The 20149-nt window shown below is 34.3% G+C and overlaps 2 protein-coding genes across 4 annotated transcripts; both read left to right on the top strand.

Annotated features, from left to right (window-relative positions):
- Positions 1-9553: 9553 nt before the first annotated feature.
- On the top strand, positions 9554-16618 carry LOC123723292 (MOG interacting and ectopic P-granules protein 1-like). Its single transcript, XM_045685875.1, has 4 exons — positions 9554-9795; positions 9929-10049; positions 10352-10646; positions 16545-16618. The coding sequence occupies exons 1-3, from the start codon at positions 9566-9568 to the stop codon at positions 10643-10645; spliced, it is 645 nt and encodes a 214-aa protein (XP_045541831.1). The 5' UTR covers positions 9554-9565; the 3' UTR covers position 10646; positions 16545-16618.
- Positions 11757-13650, top strand: LOC123723291 (putative nuclease HARBI1). Of its 3 annotated transcripts, XM_045685873.1 has the most exons (6): positions 11757-12093; positions 12175-12416; positions 12546-12730; positions 12814-12946; positions 13018-13138; positions 13234-13649. In XM_045685873.1, the coding sequence occupies exons 2-6, from the start codon at positions 12177-12179 to the stop codon at positions 13362-13364; spliced, it is 810 nt and encodes a 269-aa protein (XP_045541829.1). In that variant the 5' UTR covers positions 11757-12093; positions 12175-12176; the 3' UTR covers positions 13365-13649. The 3 variants fall into 3 exon arrangements, with proteins under 3 accessions (XP_045541829.1, XP_045541828.1, XP_045541830.1); XM_045685872.1 differs by lacking the exon at positions 11757-12093 and having other exon boundaries at positions 12100-12416; positions 13234-13650; XM_045685874.1 differs by lacking the exon at positions 11757-12093 and having other exon boundaries at positions 12100-12416; positions 13018-13142; positions 13234-13252.
- Positions 16619-20149: the final 3531 nt, after the last annotated feature.

Below are 20149 nucleotides of genomic sequence, written 5' to 3'. Positions count from 1 at the left end.
TTTAGGAATTAGTTAAGAAAGGACACTTATCTTAGCGGACGAACTCGTAACTGCTCGATGTGAAACTTTAGCTGATTCACTGCTCGAATCTTCTTTGTTTTTCTGCTTCCCAATACAGCCCGTGGTTTTAGAAATATCCACTGCAAGGCTCCATCCACAGGAATGATTTGATGTGATGTTGAAGATCGTTAGGTCGCCGCGCTAACCGGTGTCTCGTCGTATTTACGTATTAATTGTCATTATTTCGCGGATTCTTCTTTGTTCCCCTCATGGGCCACCATGTTCTATCTTTAGTAGATAGAATGGTGCCTTAAGTTAAACAACCGGATACTTTAAAATAGTATAATTAAAAAATACATGTGAACGTTACGGTGATCTCGGGACAAGTGGCACACCCGCGACCGATTTGTATTAAAAAATGCCCAAGCGCCTGATGCGGGCGACGGCAATTTTCACGCCACTATGCCCCGACGCAATATTGAGCAGGCGTCAGTCTGAACACGGTGTATATTTTTTAAAATCAAACCATTGTTAAGACATTCTTTTAAATGAGTATAATGGATCACATAATTATGTTTGTCATAAAGATTTGCTATCAATTTTTCAGCTGTCCCATAAGGGGGTACAATCTTTTCGATAGCAAATGGTAAGTCTTTATGCTGGTGATGTAAATAATCTGGGTAATCTAAGTCTACTTCCAAGATATAACCAATATCACTATCATCTGAAATATGTACTAAGTAAATCAAAGTCAATGACTTCTTTCTGAGTTAAAAATTTAAATTCTGATATCGGAAGCTTTTTCATCATTGCATAGCCATATAAATTGTTAGAATCAAGATAAATCAAATAACTGCCTGGAAGTGAACTATTAAAATTTGGTAAATATTTATTATTTGCCTTAGCATGTCGAAGAGAACATTGTGCTAATCCACCTCTAATTCCTTTTTCTAATAATTCATACATTTGCAAGTCATTTATAAGCTCGAGTTCAGTACCGGTATAAAAAAGCATAGCATCCCAACTTAAGCTTGGTGAGCTAACATAATAAGCTGGATCTTGTTTATAATAATGTAAACTCATTTTTCTAAATTTCTCGAATATATCGCATAATAAAAGAACATCACATTTTATGTATATGTATGTTTCACAATTTATAAACAACATGTTAAATATTGGTTGCGAAAAAAATACTATAGAATTTGTACGAAGACTAGGAAGAAAAAATGATAGAAATAGACCGATTTTAGTATCGCTATTGACTATGGGGCTTAAAATAAAAATAATGCAATCCAAAAGTATATTAAACGGAACACCGTTTTATATAAAAGAAGATTATCCCAAGGAAGTATTAGACAAACGCAGGGAACTCCAATCAGAATTAAAGAAAGCAAGAGAGCAAGGAATAAAAGCTATTTTAAAGTACGATAAGTTAATTATACTCAATGAAAAAGAAGATCAACAAAACAAAAGCAAAAAAAGGAATTTGTCGGAATCGCCAGAGACTAACACAAAAGAAAAATTGAAACAAAAACAACCCGCAAAAATTAACAAAACAAACAAAATAGACCACTTCATTATGAAAAAACCGGCAACTACATCTCCGCAAGCTCATTGCTCTAAATTTACTACACAGTAGCAACCAAGGCCCTCCTCTCACGATCTCCCATCACGGTTGGTCACCGCGGGAGACCTAGACCGCAACCCTCCATTACGCCGAAAATTGTACATATGTACATACAATGTAAGATCTTTACTTTCACCTGAAAGAATGATACTTCTCAAACATTCCCTAGAGAAAATTAAACATGATATAATAGGGCTAGCAGAAGTAAGAAGACGTGGCAATAACATTTTAGAAGACGACACCCATATATTCTGTCACACTGGTGAGACAAATGGCCTATACGGTGTTGGTTTTCTGATAAAAAAAGAACACAAAAACAACGTGGAAAGTTATAGGGGAATATCCGAAAGAGTATGTCTGTTAAATATGAAATTCGATGCAACAAAATTTTCCATTATTCAGGCCTACGCACCAACAACAGATGCGTCAGAAGAGGAAATGAATGAATTCTATGAACAACTAGAAAAAGCTAGAAAAACCTTTCGAGCGAAAAAATTATATTATTAGGAGATCTGAATGCAAAGATAGGTGAGCGAAAAAAAGGAGAAGAAATAATCATGGGCCCAACCTGTTATGGAAAAAGAAACCAAAGGGGCGACAAACTAATCGAATACGCGTCTTTCCATAACCTAACTATAATAAGTATAAAAAGTAAGTAAGTAAAACTATAAAAAGTATATTGATACTGATTTTTTAATGTTAATTCAAGTTCTAATAATTGTATTTTTAAAGCCCGAGGCAGAATAAATAGGACAGTTTCTTTTCTACTTCTGGTTGCCTTTTTTTTTTCTATTCTGTGAACCGCATTAAGATTTTCATATACAAATAGAAAGATAAACCTTATGCATAAACCGTAATCCATTATTTTCCAATAATAAGTCTGTAATAGGTGCCTCTTAATGGTATAGAATGGAACGCTTCGTGCGCGAGTCCGACTCGCACTTGGCCGGTTTTTTTTTTCTTTATGGCGCCTTCAAGCACAATTTAGATTATTTAAAAAAAAATGTATCCTTTGATAGCTTTGTGTTGTTTTGCCAGGCCCTTAAAACGATCTAATGAGATATAATTGATCAAAATCGGTCAAGTCGTTGCGTAGTTAAGACAGTTTAAAAACGACGATATTATTTTTCCCATCACTAATCGCAGCGAAAATTTGCCCTATTTCAGTGCGTTACGAGGTGTATAAGATCCCATATTTTGTTTTGCTAATAATTCCTAAACTAGCCATCAGATCCCGGGGCGACGGTGGATTAGGGTTCATCAATTCACTGTCTATATCAATAAGGACCAAAATTCTCATTTATCTTTGATTTCGCGCCAGAAAATGGATTTTAGTCTGTAAAAGGAGGTGGGGTCTAATAGACCGCGTGTCGCCCTAACGTCTGGTCACGGTACGGGCCGATTATAGCTCGTGCCGCAGGAACGGAAAGTATGCAAAAATTGGTGCCGCAGCTAACGTGTTAATCCTACTAATATTATAAACTAGCTTTTGCCCGCGACTCCGTTCCCGTGGAATTTAAAAAAAGAAAACGGGATAAAAAGTATCCTATGTCCGTTTCCTGGTTCTCAATTACCTGCCCACCAATTTTCAGTCAAATCGATTCAGCCGTTCTTGAGTTATAAATAGTGTAACTAACACGACTTTCTTTTATATATATATATATATATTATATATAGATGCAAATGTTTAGATGGATAGATGTTTGTGTGAAGGTATTTCTGGAATGGCTCAACGGATCTTGATGTAATTTGGCACAGATGTAGAACATAGTCTGGAAGAACACATAGGCTACTTATTAAGTTTTTCTTTTCCGCTAACCGGTGGTTCCTACACCAAAATACCTGTATACAATATATCGTCATCCCTGTCATTATCTTTGACAAAACAGAGATAACAATGTTTTAAACGGAGGTTTTGGTTTCAGAAACCCACGGTTAAAAGTACTCGTATATTTTTTCAAAAATGATATAGTTTGAGGAAGCCCAATGGCAAGATTTTATGTATACTTATGTATGTCGTTTTTTTCTTAATTCTAGAAATAGGCTCGCAGAGGATATATAGGCCTTGAAACCAAACATGTTTCTGTATCATTCTAAATTGATTATGTACATCAAAGTTCGGCAATACGTTAAATATAAAGATATGTTAAAGATAATTTGTTTTATTTTTATCTTGGGATTCTTCAAATTTTATCATGACGTCTATAACAGAATTTAATTTTATCACCTCTAAAGCTAATTTCGGAACTTACGTCCTTAGATGTCGGTAAGATATTGTAGCAAATAAAAAATTGTGGTTCCGTTTAAGTAACTTAAGCGCAGGTACTTTTCTTTGTGAAATCTAAATGCATTATAAATTGCTTGTATTAAACAAATTATAAACACACCAATTTTTGTGACCATGAGTTAATGAACACAAAGATTCTGTTTTGGTTTTATTTTTTAATTAATCTTATTTTAAATCTGGAAATGTAATTAGTAAAATTGAAAACTTAAAAATCAATTACAATTCTTACACACAAGTGAGTAATATTATATAAGCCATGATAGAATTTTTTTTTTTCTGATGGTAACAAAATCATGCCCAACTTTTTACATCATCTATATGATGTAAAAAGTTGGGCATGATTTTTTTAGTACATTACTATTAATGTACTAAAAAAGTACGAAACTCAAGAACAATTGCGTTGTACCTTGAGACTAATATTTAGAGAATCCCTGAATTGGGAAGCACATTTTTACTACCTCTTTGCCCACTATAAACATAAAACTCCAACCCTTTAGTTTAAAGTACCGGTTAAGAGAAGACGTTAAACAAATCTGTTTTAGTCTTATCGCTAATCCGAACTTATCTTTACTGTAAAAAAATACGCGTGTTAGAACGGAATGTACATTTATACTATTAAAAAAAAGTAACTACTAAATTACTCTATTACCATACTGACATGATATGATGACCATGATCGCGATTGACGGTACCTATCCTAGTGTATTTTTGGTTAACCATTAATTCAGTCTTAAAAATGCATATCGTTGCACAATAGAAACCTTAGTTTTTATTTTAAATTAAATTTAAGAATCATTAAATTATTAAAAATATAATCGTATAAAGTTTGATCAAATTGTAGTTCCAACATTACGATGAGTCGTTATATTTTTTCTTAAGAGAGGCCAAATTAAACAGCAGATTGTATTTCCGATATGGGTCGGAGCAAGTGGAGACTTTTGTTGTTGGAGGCCAAGGCCCACTTCAGGTCACAAAGTCACCCTACTTTTTTTTATATCATAATATGGCAAACGAGCAAGCGGTCACCTGAATTCGCCTAAATAGCGAAACGACCACTACCCATAGACATTCGCAATTGCAGATGCGATGCGACTTTTAATCTACAGAGGAGGGGACGTACCGAAAGAGGATATTTGAGGATATATTCCTATACGTCCCGTCCACTCTGTCGAGTTTAGTTTCACTTTGTCAGTTTAAAATTTGGGAAAAGTTCACATAAACTGCAAATAATAATAAGTTTATAAGTCAAATTACCTTATCTAATTCCATAAGCAAACTATCTAGACTTTCATCACATAACTTTCCAACTTCAAATAAAGTGACAGCATGACTTTTTAGATCATGTAAATGTCAAAAAGGGTTTACATAAAATCTTAAAGTCGCATAAATCTCTTATTACAATGTATTTAAAGGCACTTCCGCCTTATCAGAGTGAGTTTCCATCTTAGGGCGTGGGAATTTGGACCAAGTAGGTAGATAGGAAATACAACTTTTAAAAGTAACAGCGTCTTATAATTAATTGCTACAATAATTTGTCACGTTTCATCGAGCACGTAGTTGTGAACGTAACTGACGTCTTTTCGCACCGACGATCAAACACTAACTGCCCTACGCTCTCCTCGTGGCGTCACCTTTTTGTCCGGAAACAGAACTGTCAATTAATCACCCCACTAGCGCTCGGTGCTACGTTTTGAAATTAAAAAAAAGCGTTACTAATGATCAAAAATTGTATTTCAATATCATAATCATAGATGGCGTTAGGGACGCGCCGTCATATTAATATTCTTACCGGCGATAAATTACCCATCATTAGATATGCGGCAAGAGTTGAATCAAAGAGAACAGCCACTCGTTGACCATTGTTACTTGATCCAGCTTCAATTACCTCTTGAGAACTCTACAAAAAATAACACTGATATACGATGTTCTAAATAAAGACTAAATCCTAAGTTATAAGGTATCTAGCTGTCGCCCGCGACTTTGTCTGTGCGGAATTAAAAAAAGTAACAAGTAGCCCATGTGTTCTTTCAGACTATGTTCTACATCTGTGTCAAATTTCATCAAGATCCGCTGAGCCCTTCCGGAGATACCTTCAAACAAACATCCATCCATCCATCCATTTAAAAATTCGCATCTATATCTATATACAAGGCATGCCTTTTAAGTTCTGTCGTTTTAATATTTCCCGACAATTTTGAAATTTGAACTGTTTTATATTCGAGTGTGTTTACATTTTGAATCTTAAAACAGTTGAAAGTATTAAGATTAATGCTATTGTTTAGTCACAGCGTCGATTTGAATCTGCCAGGTAACGTACGAAAATGAATCTTTCTAAGGAAACTGTTCGTGCAATAATTTTCTACAACTTTAAAAGACGCCTGACACGGCTTCAGTGTTTTGAAGAGCTAACATCTGTGTTCAGTGATGAAGCCCCATGTCTGCGGACTGTCGAACGCTGGTATTTAGAATTCCAGCGTGGACATACTAGTCTTAGTGAAAAATCTCGCGAAGGACGTCCAAAATCCGCCTTCACCGAAGATAACATCATTGCTGTGAGACAACTAATTCTAGAATATCGTCATGTGACGTATCGAGAGATAGAGGTTCTATTAGGCATCTCAGGGACAACTATTCAGAAGATCTTGCATCAAGCGCTTGGTGTGAGAAAGCTAGTTTGCCGTTGGATACCGCATCTGCTTTCAGACGATCACAAGGCGGCCCGCGTCAGATGGTGTAAGAAAACTCTGCAAAGGTTGGACCGAGGAGAGTTAAACCACGTCTACGACATCATCAGTAGTGACGAATCTTGGATCTATGCCTACGATCCTGATTCCAAACAACAATTTACAATCTGGGTCTTTCAAGACAAGCCAAAGCCGACTAAAGTTGTTCGTTCGCGAAGCACTTTAAAGAAGATGGTGGTCCACCTTCTTTGGAAAAAAGGCCATGTTGCGACTATTGCACTTGAAGATCGTAGAACGGTGAATGCAGAGTGGTATACCATAGTTTGTTTACCACAAGTCATCGCCGAAAAGCGAAAATCTAACTCAGAGCGACGCATTATCCTGCACCACGACAACGCAAGCTTACACAGCGATCGTCAAACGATTGAGTATTTGAAGCAGGAAAAAGTAGAAATTCTTGACCATCCTCCATACAGTCCTGACCTAAGCCTTAACGATTTCTTTACATTTCCTAAAATTAAGAAAAGTCTTCGTGGTCAAAGGTTCCAGCCCGGTGAAGAAGCAGTCGACGCTTTCAAGTGAGCCATTTTCAACACCCCCACTTTAGAGTGGAATAAATGTTATAATAACTGGTTTGAGCGAATGGAAAAGTGTATTAAGCTACGTGGTGAATACCTTTAAAAACAATAAAAAGTATTATAAGATTCTAGTTGTGTTTTTTTCTTCAAATGACAAAACTTAAAAGGCATGCCTCGTATAACTAGTCTGGCCATAAATACTGTTACATACAAACATTTCTTTTTTTCAACTTTTTAATTATTTTTAAATTTGAACACGTATATTATTTTAAAAACTTAATTCGTTTTTGCACCATTTCACATATTTTTTTGTGTTCATTATCAAATTACAATATGGAATGGGGTATTAAGGAAAATAGGATTGCAGTGATGTGCCTTGCACAAAGTGGGTATGGAGCCGTCGATCATATTCCAGACACTTCAAAAGCTTGGTATCAGCTGTATGTTCGTATATCGTACTATTAACAGATACAGCATCACTTCGTCTGTCGAAGACCAGAAAAGATCAGGGCGGCCGCGTGTTGTTAGAACTACAAAGGCTGTTAAGGCCAAAATTCGTCGAAACCCCATTAGGAAGCAAAAAATCTTATCGCGGGAAATGAAGATTCCCACTAGAACTCTGTCGCGTATTATAAAACAAGACCTGAAGCTCGGTGCTTATCGACGATATACAGGACATGCCCTTAATCAATCTTTACAATTAAAGAGAGTGGATCGATCAAAACGCCTTCTGTCGCGATACGCAGGAGAAAGGCACAGAAATATCCTCTTTACCGATGAAAAAATTTTCATGATTGAAGAACACTACATTAAGCAAAATGATAATGTGTATACTCACACTTCTTAAGAAGCTGCTCAAGTTGTCGGAAACGAAATAGTAAAAACACAATAAACTCGAACTAACTAAAATTTTTGGAAAATGGCGCCAACCGTAAAAGAATACAGAGATTTTTTTTGTTTTCTTCACCCATTCTGGGTAGGCAAAGGGAACTATGCCCAAACAGCCAAGTCTTCAGTAGATTATTTTTATTGATATGAAATGAAAATGAAATTTACTGAGATGAAATAAAATGAAACCTACCGAATTCATTGAATCAAATCATTAAATCTGATATTGTAACAAATTAGGAGCTTCTTTTTTAGAAATATTTGCATGAATCATAAAAACTTCAATGATTGTTTTTTTGTAAAAACTTCGTGGTTGGTTTTTTCTTTTTAATAGACATTATGTTGACAGCTGGGAAAGAGAACGCACGAGTTTGGAAAAGCTAACGAAAAAGCACGAGTAAAAAAGTGTTTTAATACAGTTGCTCAAAAAGTGGTGTATTGCAGGGACGAAGAGCGTTCGGAATGTGGGCTATTACATACTCGTTATGAAATATACTATTTCGAACCTTCTTTTGATTTTGTCCTGTTGGTCACGTCTTTCCTGGACGCTCTGATGCGTCACACTTGCACGCGAACTTCACATATATCAATTATCAACTCGTTCGTTCACCATTCGAGTCGCCGACAGTCGCCCAACAGTAGTACAGTAGTTGAACTTACGAGCGTGGCGTGGCGCGTAATTTAAACAAAATGACAGCACGTCTCCAAGTTTTTAATTTAACGATTAACGGACTTTTATTAACGGAAGTTGAGTTTAACGGAAGTTAACAAAAGCGTTAACACTTTTTGAAGTTAACTTAAAAGTTAATCCGTTAAGCAAAATGTTAACTTCGTTAATTAACGATTAACGGATTAACGAGTTAATGCCCAGCTCTGAAAATGTGTTTAACCTTTTCAAATAAGGTTTTCATACAAAGTACATATTGTTTGATTTTTCAATAAAATACACTCAATGGCATTAATACAAATTAACAATAGAATAAAAAACATTTATCTAATGTAAAATGCATGACGTGAAATATTCTCTGTTGGCAATAGAAAATATTACAAACCATGTTTATTGTATTTCTTATTGCAATAGTTCCTTATATTTATTTTGTATTTCATAAAGATGTTATTCAGAAAATATGGTAAAATTATCTGTCTAGTATAACTATAACAATTTTATATATAAGGAATTAAATTGAAGTTAGTTGCAAATAATTAAAGTAATGTAATATTGTTTTATTTTGTTAAAATGTTGAGTTTGCACACTCATTCATAACTAATGTTGTGTTTATTTTTGCCAATGTGAATGACCCAATTCAAATAATGTAAGATTTTTGCTTAATTCCTTTAATGTTCATCTGTTTTGAATTGAATTGACCCAATGATCTCAATAATAATCCAAAAACATACCCATTTTTCTACTATCTCCTATATGAAGTAATTAAAAAAATCCCCGAATTTGTCTACAAAATGTTATTAACAAAATTTTCAGAAAAACAAGGGTGGTAAATGTATGCAGCAGCCCTCAATATCTATAACACCGCTGCCGCGCCAGCCGCTGCCCGTCCTACCTCAGCCGGCGCACCAGAACAAGGGCTCGTTCGTCATCTGCGAGATCTGTGATGGCTACATAAAAGACCTGGAGCAGCTCCGCAACCACATGCAGTGGATACACAAGGTCAAGATACATCCCAAGATTATATATAACAGGCCACCGTTGAACTGTCAGAAGTGTCAGTGCAGGTCAGTGAGATGTCTTACTAATATTATAAATGCGAATGTTTAGATGGATGGATGTTACAACAGATGTAGAACATAGTCTTGAAGATCTAATAGTTACTTATTAAGTTTTAATTCAATATAATACTTGTTTCAGGTTCTTCACAGATCAAGGTCTTGAGAGACATCTTTTGGGTTCACACGGTCTTGTCACCAGCTCTATGCAGGAAGCCGCCAACAAGGGTAAAGACGCCGGAAGATGTCCAGTGTGTGGAAGGGTGAGTTTCATGCTTTTTCTGAACATTATGTTATACATAGAACAAATTATGCCTTTTTTGTAATACATTTAACTGCCCACTGTTTACTTTTTTTTAGTAATAATTGTTAAATTTTGATAACACACCATATTAAAGTAATTAGACCTAATTAAAATTAAAAAAAGAATAGCATAGTTTTCGGTCAAAATTATGTTAGATCAAGGAGAGATATATTGTTTTAGTACTTCTTAATCATAGAAATCCAGATTTATTTGAAGTTATTACCCGACCCTGATTATTTATTAAATATTGTAACATTTCAGGTGTACCAATGGAAGTTGCTCAACCATGTTGCTCGGGATCACAATCTGACATTAAAGCCGGCACATTTATCCTACAAATGTACAGTTTGTACCGCCACCTTTGGTATGTACAAGCAATTCGAGAGTCACGTGTATTCAGCACACAGTGTGGTAGCCAAGCGTGTCATGGATAAAAGCAAGATTCCCCCGGCGAAACCCACCAATGACTCATTGCTCAAGCCACTCAAGATCAACGATGAAATTACAATCATACCACAGTCAGCTAAACCCGCCTCCGCTGCTAAACAAAAATAAGGTAACTTTGAAACTCCATATATAATATGCTTGCGAAGAATTAATTTGTTTTCTTTTATCGAATGTTTCATAAGAAACTTTTCATTGCCGGAGTGTAGTTATTTTATTAGAATAATATTTTTCTATATCTATTGTAGTATTATGATAATATTGCATTAATAATCAATGTTATTGTATTACAATAAGACTTAAACAGAATCATTAATGTTATATGGTCAACTTATCCTTACTAATATTATAAATGCGAAAGTAACTCTGTCTGTCTGTCTGTCTGTCTCGCTTTCACGCAAAAACTACTGAACCGATTTAAATGAAATTTTGTACACAGACAGTCTAGAGCCTGAGGATGGACATAGGCTACATTTTAACGCGAAAAAGGGGTTGTAAGGGGTTGAAAGTGGGGGTGAAAGTTTGTATGGAATTATCGTCATTTTTACAGGTAGAAGGTTGAAACTTATTTTCAAGGCTGCTAATTTGATATAAATAAATTGACATTTGAAGTTTGTAAAAGTTTTACCCTCAAGGATGCAATATTACAAAAGGGAATAGGGGATGAAAGTTTGTATGGGAATATACGATTTTATGTCAATATTTTGTAAGTTGAATATGTTTTGTTGTAATTTTTTATAAGTTTAAGTAAAATACCACAACAACAACAAAATTCATGCCAGTAACCCAGAAGGGTAGGCAGAGACCCAGGACCAGACATTTGGCGCGGTTCTGGCACACCTTTCTTTATGTTCTTCTACATCCATACATCGAATCATAGCACGTCGGTTAAGTAAAATAATTGGCCTAAAAAAAATCTATCCGAAGACAGAATTTCACGCGGACGAAGTCGCGGGCACAGCTAGTACATCATAAGTCCAAAAGCTAATGCGAAAAGAGCAGTGTGATTGTGAATTTTCCTCATATAAATTTAGAAATTTCAAACGTTATAAAACAATTTATATTACCATTATCAACAGCCTTTTATCTGCCGACTGTTGGGCATAGGTCTTTCCCAATACCTTCCATACGCGGTCCTCCGCCTTCCGCATCCAACGACAACCAGCCGTGAAAACTTTGTCATTGGTCCATCTGGACGGAGGATGCCACACACTCCTGCGGGGTTAGGCAGTAAAAAACAAAAACGAAACGAAAGCGACTGTCGTTCGATTGTGATTGGTTGAGAGACTGACGTCTGACGTCACGCGTTAAAACCGTAGGCAGTAACACGCACGAAAGACGAAAGACGAAGCGTCGTCTATCGTCTATCGTTTTTCGACCAATTCCTTTGAAATTCTTAGGCAGTAACACGAAATGACATTTCCAATCGTTTTAAAAGCGACACGATCGTTCGTTTTTGAGACGATCGACAAAGGTGTCTCGTTTTGCCGCGAAGTCAACCGAATCAACTTTAGTTAAATATCTTAAACTATTATTAAATATTAAATAAAACTTCTAAGGTGAGAAATCAATTTGGTATTATGTTATAAATGATTTGTTAGTTGAATAAAGTAAACAATTTATGATTTGGCATATTATAGATATGTCTCGCATGTGGACCGCCTTGATGTTAGAAGCTGCAGATGCCGAAGCTAAAAAGATGTCTCGGCAGCGTATGCTTCTACAAAGATTAAAGAATCGCGAACGGTTACTCCAAAAAATTCCGGAGTGGCAGTTTAGAGCTCATTACAGGCTGAATAAGGAAGAGTTCCACTCGTTGTGTGACGAGCTCAGGCACAATACCAGTTTAAAAGGTTCGAAAACAACTTCACTGGAACTTAAGGTAAATTGATTTCTTATGATATATGTTTTTTTTAATATATGTGTGTTAAAAGGTGATTATGTATTTAACATGATTAATGTTAACTTTAGTCACTTTGAGTCTTATACTGACACAATTATTATATTTTAGGTGCTGACAGCATTGAGCTTTTATGCCATGGGTTCATATCAGAAAGGTGTTGCTAATGAGGTACATATGAATCAAAAAAGTGTAAGTCGGTGTATCAGAGAGGTGACAAAAGCTCTGAATGAGATTTCAAATAAATGGATACAATTCCCACAAACAAGCACACAAAGAACTAAAATTAAGCAAGGGTAGGGGTTACTATATATAACTTCCGTCATTTTATTTTTATTACCTTGAGCACATACAACTACTTAGAAATATTATTTTACAGATTTTATACTAAGTTTAATTTTCCTGGTGTAATTGGTGCCATTGATTGCACCCATGTGGCCATAGTTCGTCCAGCTGCAGATGTACTTTGGTTTTATAACAGAAAAGGCTTTCATTCTCTTAATGTCCAAATGGTATGAACCTTTTTATGTTTGTTATAATAATTATAAGATAATTAAAGATTAATCTCAATTAAATATTTTAGGTATGTGACAGTGATCTCAGAATCACTAATGTTAATGCCAAGTTTGGTGGTGCAAGTCACAACAGTCATATCTGGGCAAGTAGCAGACTGCAAAGCCATATGGAGGCTCTGCAACTATCTGGCAAGTAAATTGCATTTTTAGTAGAAAAATATTTAACAGGTGATGTTCTATGTTAAATATTATTTGTAACTTTAATATTACTTATAACATTTTAGGTGACAGTGGTTACCCTCAAAGGAGCTACCTTGTGACACCTATTCTGAATGCAGAACCAGGATCTAGAGGAGAGAACTACACTAGAGTGCATGTCAAGGCCCGAAACTGCATAGAAAGGGCATTTGGTTAAATATAGATTTTGATATTTGTTAGGTCAGTGTATCCTTTATTATCAGCATAACATGCTCATAGATTCAAGAGGAACTCCTACAGATGATGCAGAAGTACTTTTGTCCACTGCTCTTACACAACCAACTGTTGTTGAAAACGGGCTGGATGTGATTGTGGGGCGGGCTGTTAGGAATAGACTAATTATTGGCAGTTTTTAGTTTGGTTGAAGAAGCCCACACAATAATGTCTAAAAGTGTATTTTTAAGAAGAAATATGATGAAGATGAATGTTTTACAAATTAAAAATAAACTTTATTTATATACAATTATTTTTTATTTCAATATTCACTTAAACATTAATTACACAAGTTACAACCAAAACCAATGTAAATGTTACATGTTTTTGCATTTGAGACTGCATCTCAAAGCATAAGCATTACATTAATAAGCCAGTGAGTGAGGGTCCTGGATGCCATTTCCCTCTCCTTTGAACTGATGATGGGGCAGCTATACTCTTGAAGAGGAGGCAACATATATATCATTTTGTTCATCATCTGAAATATCATGATAAAGTTAGTAAATATTAATGTTTAAACTGTATATAATAAGATAAAACTAAACATTAAATTGTATCAATTGATTTTAGTTAATTTATTTTACCCAAATGATTAAACAGAAACATGGGCAAATAAATTGAGGTAGGTACTAATTAAATATTTTTCTATTAATACAGTTACCAACTGAAGAATAGATTTGCATATCTGTTTTCTGAATGAAATAACAGGATTGTAATAAATTACTGTCAGTGATCTGCTCCAAAATTTGTATTTGGATAGATGGTTCCTCAACTGGAGGCTCCTCATTTGACTGTTCCTCTACTGGTAGTCCTAAAATATAAAGTTTGGGTGATGAAATGTGATATTCGTAGCTAGGAAAATGGCAACTACAAAACTATTGTTATTAAATACATGATTCAATAGCAAGGGCACTTGCAAAGAATAAGTAAAATAAAAAAGGATGTGTCTGCCAGCATAACAAACATGCTTCAGAATGAATGTCTTGTTTTATGTTTACAATCATTATTACATTAGAACCAACCTTGATCCATTGCTCCATAGACTTGTCAGGATCACTACCTGCCTTACCCAGCAACATCTTTAATAGTTGGCAAAGTTCCTGGCGCCTCACTCTTCCCTGCGGGGTGTTTACCATTTTAAATACGTTATTGACGTACCTTTCCATAAATTCCACCATTATGGCGATTTGCTCATTGCTTGCGTTTTAAGAATTCATTTTACAAAACGTAAATTGAAACACAAACACTTCACTAAACTTTTGTATTTTTACCGCGAGAATATTTGACCTTTATACGTCAAATTCAAATGACACAATGTTGATCGTCAAGTATAGACAATAATTTGTTTTTTTTGACGATTCACCTTCGTCTGCACGAAAGCGACTGTCGTCTGTTACTGCCTAGCCTTACACGGAAAAACGAGAGACGCTATCGCTTAGACGAAACGATCGATCGTTTCGTTTTTAGTTTTTTACTGCCTAACCCCGCTGGTCCCCTTCCATGGCTTCCTTTATAAAATTTTCCTTCCTCATCTGGCGTCACTGGCCTGACAAATGTGACCGGGGCATTGCCAATTCAGCTTTACTTTATGATTCAAGAAAACCATTACTGTTCCTTTCCACTGCCATGATACTTGTAATAAAACATATTGTGTTTTTTTTTTTTTTAAGTAAATGAGAGGATTACCTTTTTAGGCTGTGGTAATCTACTGTAACTTTTTTTTTGTATTTATTTGAAGCGATTGTGTATTGTTTAAACATCCTAATTCAAATGTGACAATAAACAGTTTGAATTTGATTTCCAAGAGTTTACTAACATTTATAGTATAGAATAAGCTAAGAATTTTGTTGAAATACTAATTAGTTAAAGTTTATCAGGACTCCTCGTGTAAAAAATAGCCTATGTAATCTTCCAGGCTATGTTCTACATCTGTGCCAAATTTCAGCGAGATCTATACATCCGTTCTGGAGATATCTTGTAACAAACATCCATCCATCTAAACTTTTGCATTTATAATATTAGTAAGATTATCAAGCAGCGTTGATTGTATTGCGAAAGTCAATTAATTGCCCGACTGTGAAAATAGTGATATATATAAATTTTCTATGTACATTAATATATGAAGCGAAAACTTTGTACCACCTATATAACTAAATTGCTCAAAACAAACAGATGAGCGTGAAATCTGACATAGTTAAAAGTAATGTGGAGAAGAGCAGAGGGTCTGTTTGAGGACCTAGGAGAGTGGACTGTATAAAAGCTGGTTACTGCCGTCTTGATAAACGATCGTTCGTAAAGGTCGTCCGTTGCCGGTGGAGTCCAAGATGGCGAGTGTCGTCGCCGTCGACCGCCGTCCGCTCGTACGCGCCGCCGGTCGTGACGTCGGTCGTGACGTCCATGAACCAGCTTGCCATTTCTCAACAGGGTTTATCTCGAATATTTGCGATATACTTTATCTTAACGTCTTTAACAGAATGTGTCAAAGTTTCTAAGAAATTTGACATTGAACATTACGTAATAATTAATGCAAATTTTTACGATAACGTTACTAACAATTTCTCGTAAATTTTAATTCTAGGCCATCTGAAAGCTGTTTTTAATAAAAAAATCTTTAAATCTGAGTATGGTTGAATTTCGACTAATAGGTGACTAGTAAAAAAATAATAAAGAAGTTTTATAGAAGACTGTTTTTGTTTTGTAGCATTAAAATTAGTAGCTGGCGTAAGGCGATAATGCAGTTTTCTTAACAATACTGTAACTATACGGTTTTTGCAAAGCTTTCTTTTTTTAATATTGCATTTTATTATTTTCTTTGAATCTAATATTAACATACGAATGTAAGACAAAGCGAATATATTTGTTTTTTTTTTCAATTAAATTTATGTTAATTAATAAATACAATCGAATCTGGAGAAGCCATAGTCCTTACAGAGATGATCTCTTGCCTGTATTTTGTTTAACATATTTTTAGCGTGGTTATGCATTTATGCTTTTTTTATTATTTTAAAATGATTTAAGGAATGTGTATTTTTGATTAATTTATAAGTCATAAGATTATTCTATGCAGATGTAATTTTTTTTTTGTATTTCCATTCAGTTTGTGAAAATTAAAGTGTTGTTTCAGGATCGGTGGTGGTACATCGTGACAGCTGGCAGAGACACTAAGGGTACATTCCCAAAATTATTTGTTCCATCTAAAAATATAAGAATATATTTTAAATCTATTTAAAAATCAAAAATGTATCACAAAAAAAGTTACAATCAGAGAAATTATACAAATCTCAAATCATTGAAATAATGAAATACAGTCAAAACCGTTTATGGCGACATCGTTTAGAACAACATACCCGTTAAAATGACCAAAATCAAAGGTCCTGGCTGAATGTTATACGACCGCTTTATCGAAAACATTGGTTTTTACGACATTGTTTACTACGACATACCGCATTAAGCGACCACATTTGATTAATGTTTTCGGAGAATTATATCTGTAGAACGACCGGCTCAGCTGTATTGTAAACAATTTGAATAGGTAACAGTATCCACATCTGGCACAGTATAATAGTCAAGTTTCACAAAAAACTATAGCTAACTGCTTTGGGCATGCAGGTTTTAAAGATCTTACAAGTCTTATACCAAGAACCTCAGATGATGTGATTGACGATGATGAAGAGGACAATATTTCTTTGGCTCAATAAGCCCAAAGTTTACGACCTGCTTTATCTACTACTGAAACACACGAGTTCATTGATGTAGATCAGTCTATTGCAATTTGTGCACCAGCTACGGAGGATGATATTGTACGTGAAGTTCAAGAGGAAAATGAAAAGACTCGGAAGAACAATTTACAGTGCCAACTTTGATTGACGGTCTTAATGCTGTTAGTGTATTACGAAAGATTGTTCTTTTTAATGAAGAGTTCCACATGCAGGGAAATTGTGACGATACGCTGATTAAAATCCAACGTGAGTTACAAAATGTGTATGCACGACAGAAGTGTTTCAGAAGTGTACAAAAATGATGGAAAAATGATATTGTTCTTTTATATTATACGTTTGTATTGAAGTAAACAAAATGCGGTTTAATTTCCTACATGAATATACATATCTTTCCTATTAATACCTGTCACCGGTTGTTACAACTATCGGTTTTTACGACTCAATATGAGTAGTCCCTTCGATGTCGTTATAACAGATTTTGACTGTAGTTTCAAATGTGTTGCAATAATCTTCACATTTATGCTTTTTTTTATTCTAAAAACATTTTTATTGTATTATTAGAATATTGTTGTATTTCACAGTGACGTTAATTTTGTATTCAAAATCATTAATTTAAAATTATTCTCACATTTTTTTTTCCTTCTCGCCAACTATAAGAATATGGTATGGCAATGAAACTATCCTGAAATATGAAATAAGTTCACTTTATAGGTTTCATATTAGTTTAATAATTTGCACGATGCAATCACAATCAATGAAGTTACAATAATGGGAGTGACAGTTCATACCAATGTTGACATATCAAAAAATACAGATAAACTCCATACTTCACCTCCGGGGGTGAAAGAAAAAAAATAATAATAAAGAAAAACAAAATGTTAACTGCTATGTTACTTATTACAACTTACACTAAGTACAAAATCTTTTTGTCCTATCCTTATGAACTATATCTATCTTATTGTTTCTTAAAATCTTAACATTTATTCCTAAATCTTCTAACACTTTAAACGGACCATCAAAAACACAATCTAATTTTTTTGCATTTTCATTTTTAACTAAGACAAAATCATCTTTCTTATAATAAACTGGATTACATGAACTATCATATGCTTCTTTTCTTTTCTCTTTACAATTTATCAAATTCTTCCTAGCATCACTTAAAGCAATTTTTAACTTATATCTTAAATCTAAACAGTAATTATCAACATTATATAATGGTTCTATATCACCTTCTAAACTACTTGGCAAACGACATTGTCTACCAAACACCAATTCAAAGGGTGTGTACTTAGTCTGCATATTAACACAAGTATTATAACTAAACACCAAAAAGGAACCCAGTGGGACCATGAGAAACAAGAATTAGTACTATAACTTCTTAAAAATACACCTAAATTCTTATGAGCTATTTCGAGAGAACCAATAGATTGATGGTGATATGCAGTTGATGTCAACTTTTCTATTTCTAATAATTTACATATTTGTACCATAACTTGAGAAATAAATTCCGTCCCTCTATCTGTAGCTATACATTTGGGAATACCAAAACGCAAAACAAAATTGTTCACAAAAGCTTGTGCTACTGTGGTTGCTTCCTTATTGAGTAATGGATATGCTTCAATATATTTAGTTAACTCACACTGTATGGTTAAAATATAACAGTTACCATATTCATCTTTATCTAACGGTCCAACTAAATCAAGATAAATTTTCTCAAATGCAGTTGCAGCGGTAGTAGTTATAGTCATAGGTTGTTTAGTATATCTACATTGTTTCATTTTTTGACAAACTTTACATTTCTTAATAAATTCACGAATATCAGCATCTAAACATGGCCAATAATATTTTCTGTTAATATTATTTGTCATTCTATTTATACCAGTATGACCACAGGTTGGCAATAAGTGATAATTATTCATAATGAATTGTTTCTCTTTGTCATCATAAATTCTTTTAACTCCTCTTAACACACATATTTGAGGACCTGACCAATTATTTAAAGATTTAATTTCACTACATAAACCTTTTATAAATTCTGTATTTTCATCATCTCTTACTATGCATAGTCTTCTAATATTTATCTTTTCACAAAAACCTTTTAGCTTGTCTACAAATTCGGCTCGCGAGAATTGCAGTCTAAAGCCTAGATTTATACTCAACAACATTTTACTTGGTACATAAGCAAAACAATCTTTTTCTTCTTTCACTATATTCAACTTTCTAAATTTCTTTATACTTTCTTCTTTCATTAACTTCATCTCTATAGAATCACACGGCTGTTTTAATAATTCCACGACTTGTGGTTGATCAGTCCACTCATCTGTGTCATTACTAAGATCAGCTTGTACGTCCTTTCTTTCATCTTCAATTCTTCTCTTTTGTGCTCTAGTTGTTACAGCTAATACATGCTCTTTCATACTCTTCAAATCATTAGATGTGATACATACTCTAGACAATGCATCTGCAATGACATTATTTTCACCTTTCACATAAACTACTTTAAAGTCATACTCTTCGAGAATTAATCTGAATTTAATTAATCGACTGGATAGATCTTTCATACCAAAGAGATAAACTAGTGGTTTATGATCAGTCATTATAGTAAAAGTCCTACCGAATAAATAAGGCCTAAAGTACTTTACAGCCCACACTATTGCGGTTAATTCTTTTTGAATAACAGGATAATTTTTTTCTGCTTTATTTAATGGTCTACTAGCATAAGCAACAGGTTTTAAATTTTTATTGTACAACACTGCTCCTACAGCTATGTCTGAAGCATCTGTTTGCACAATAAATTCATTTTTATCAGAAAAGTCGGGATAATCAAGTATTGGAGGCGTCATTAATGAGTTTTTTAAAAATTCGAATGCTTTTTGACATTCAGTACTCCAAACAAAAGTTGTGTCCTTTTTTAATAAATTGTTTAGTGGCTGGGTGATTTTAGCAAAAGATGGAACAAATTTTCTATAATAATTACAAAAGGCAACAAACCTTCTAACTTCATCAACAT

This window comes from Papilio machaon, chromosome W (assembly GCF_912999745.1).
Source record: "Papilio machaon chromosome W, ilPapMach1.1, whole genome shotgun sequence".
NCBI classification, from domain to species: domain Eukaryota; kingdom Metazoa; phylum Arthropoda; class Insecta; order Lepidoptera; family Papilionidae; genus Papilio; species Papilio machaon.
The sequence above is the reverse complement of the archived record's forward strand: the minus strand, read 5'-3'. Positions and strand labels throughout refer to the sequence as shown.

Coding starts and splice junctions, on each gene's coding strand:
- LOC123723292 (XM_045685875.1), top strand. CDS start 9,566: ATGCAGCAGCCCTCAATATCTATAACACCGCTGCCGCGCCAGCCGCTG. Junction 9,796..9,928: donor TGTCAGAAGTGTCAGTGCAG/GTCAGTGAGATG, acceptor TACTTGTTTCAG/GTTCTTCACAGATCAAGGTC. Junction 10,050..10,351: donor GATGTCCAGTGTGTGGAAGG/GTGAGTTTCATG, acceptor GTAACATTTCAG/GTGTACCAATGGAAGTTGCT.
- LOC123723291 (XM_045685872.1), top strand. CDS start 12,156: ATGATTTGGCATATTATAGATATGTCTCGCATGTGGACCGCCTTGATG. Junction 12,417..12,545: donor CAACTTCACTGGAACTTAAG/GTAAATTGATTT, acceptor ATTATATTTTAG/GTGCTGACAGCATTGAGCTT. Junction 12,947..13,017: donor ATTCTCTTAATGTCCAAATG/GTATGAACCTTT, acceptor TAAATATTTTAG/GTATGTGACAGTGATCTCAG.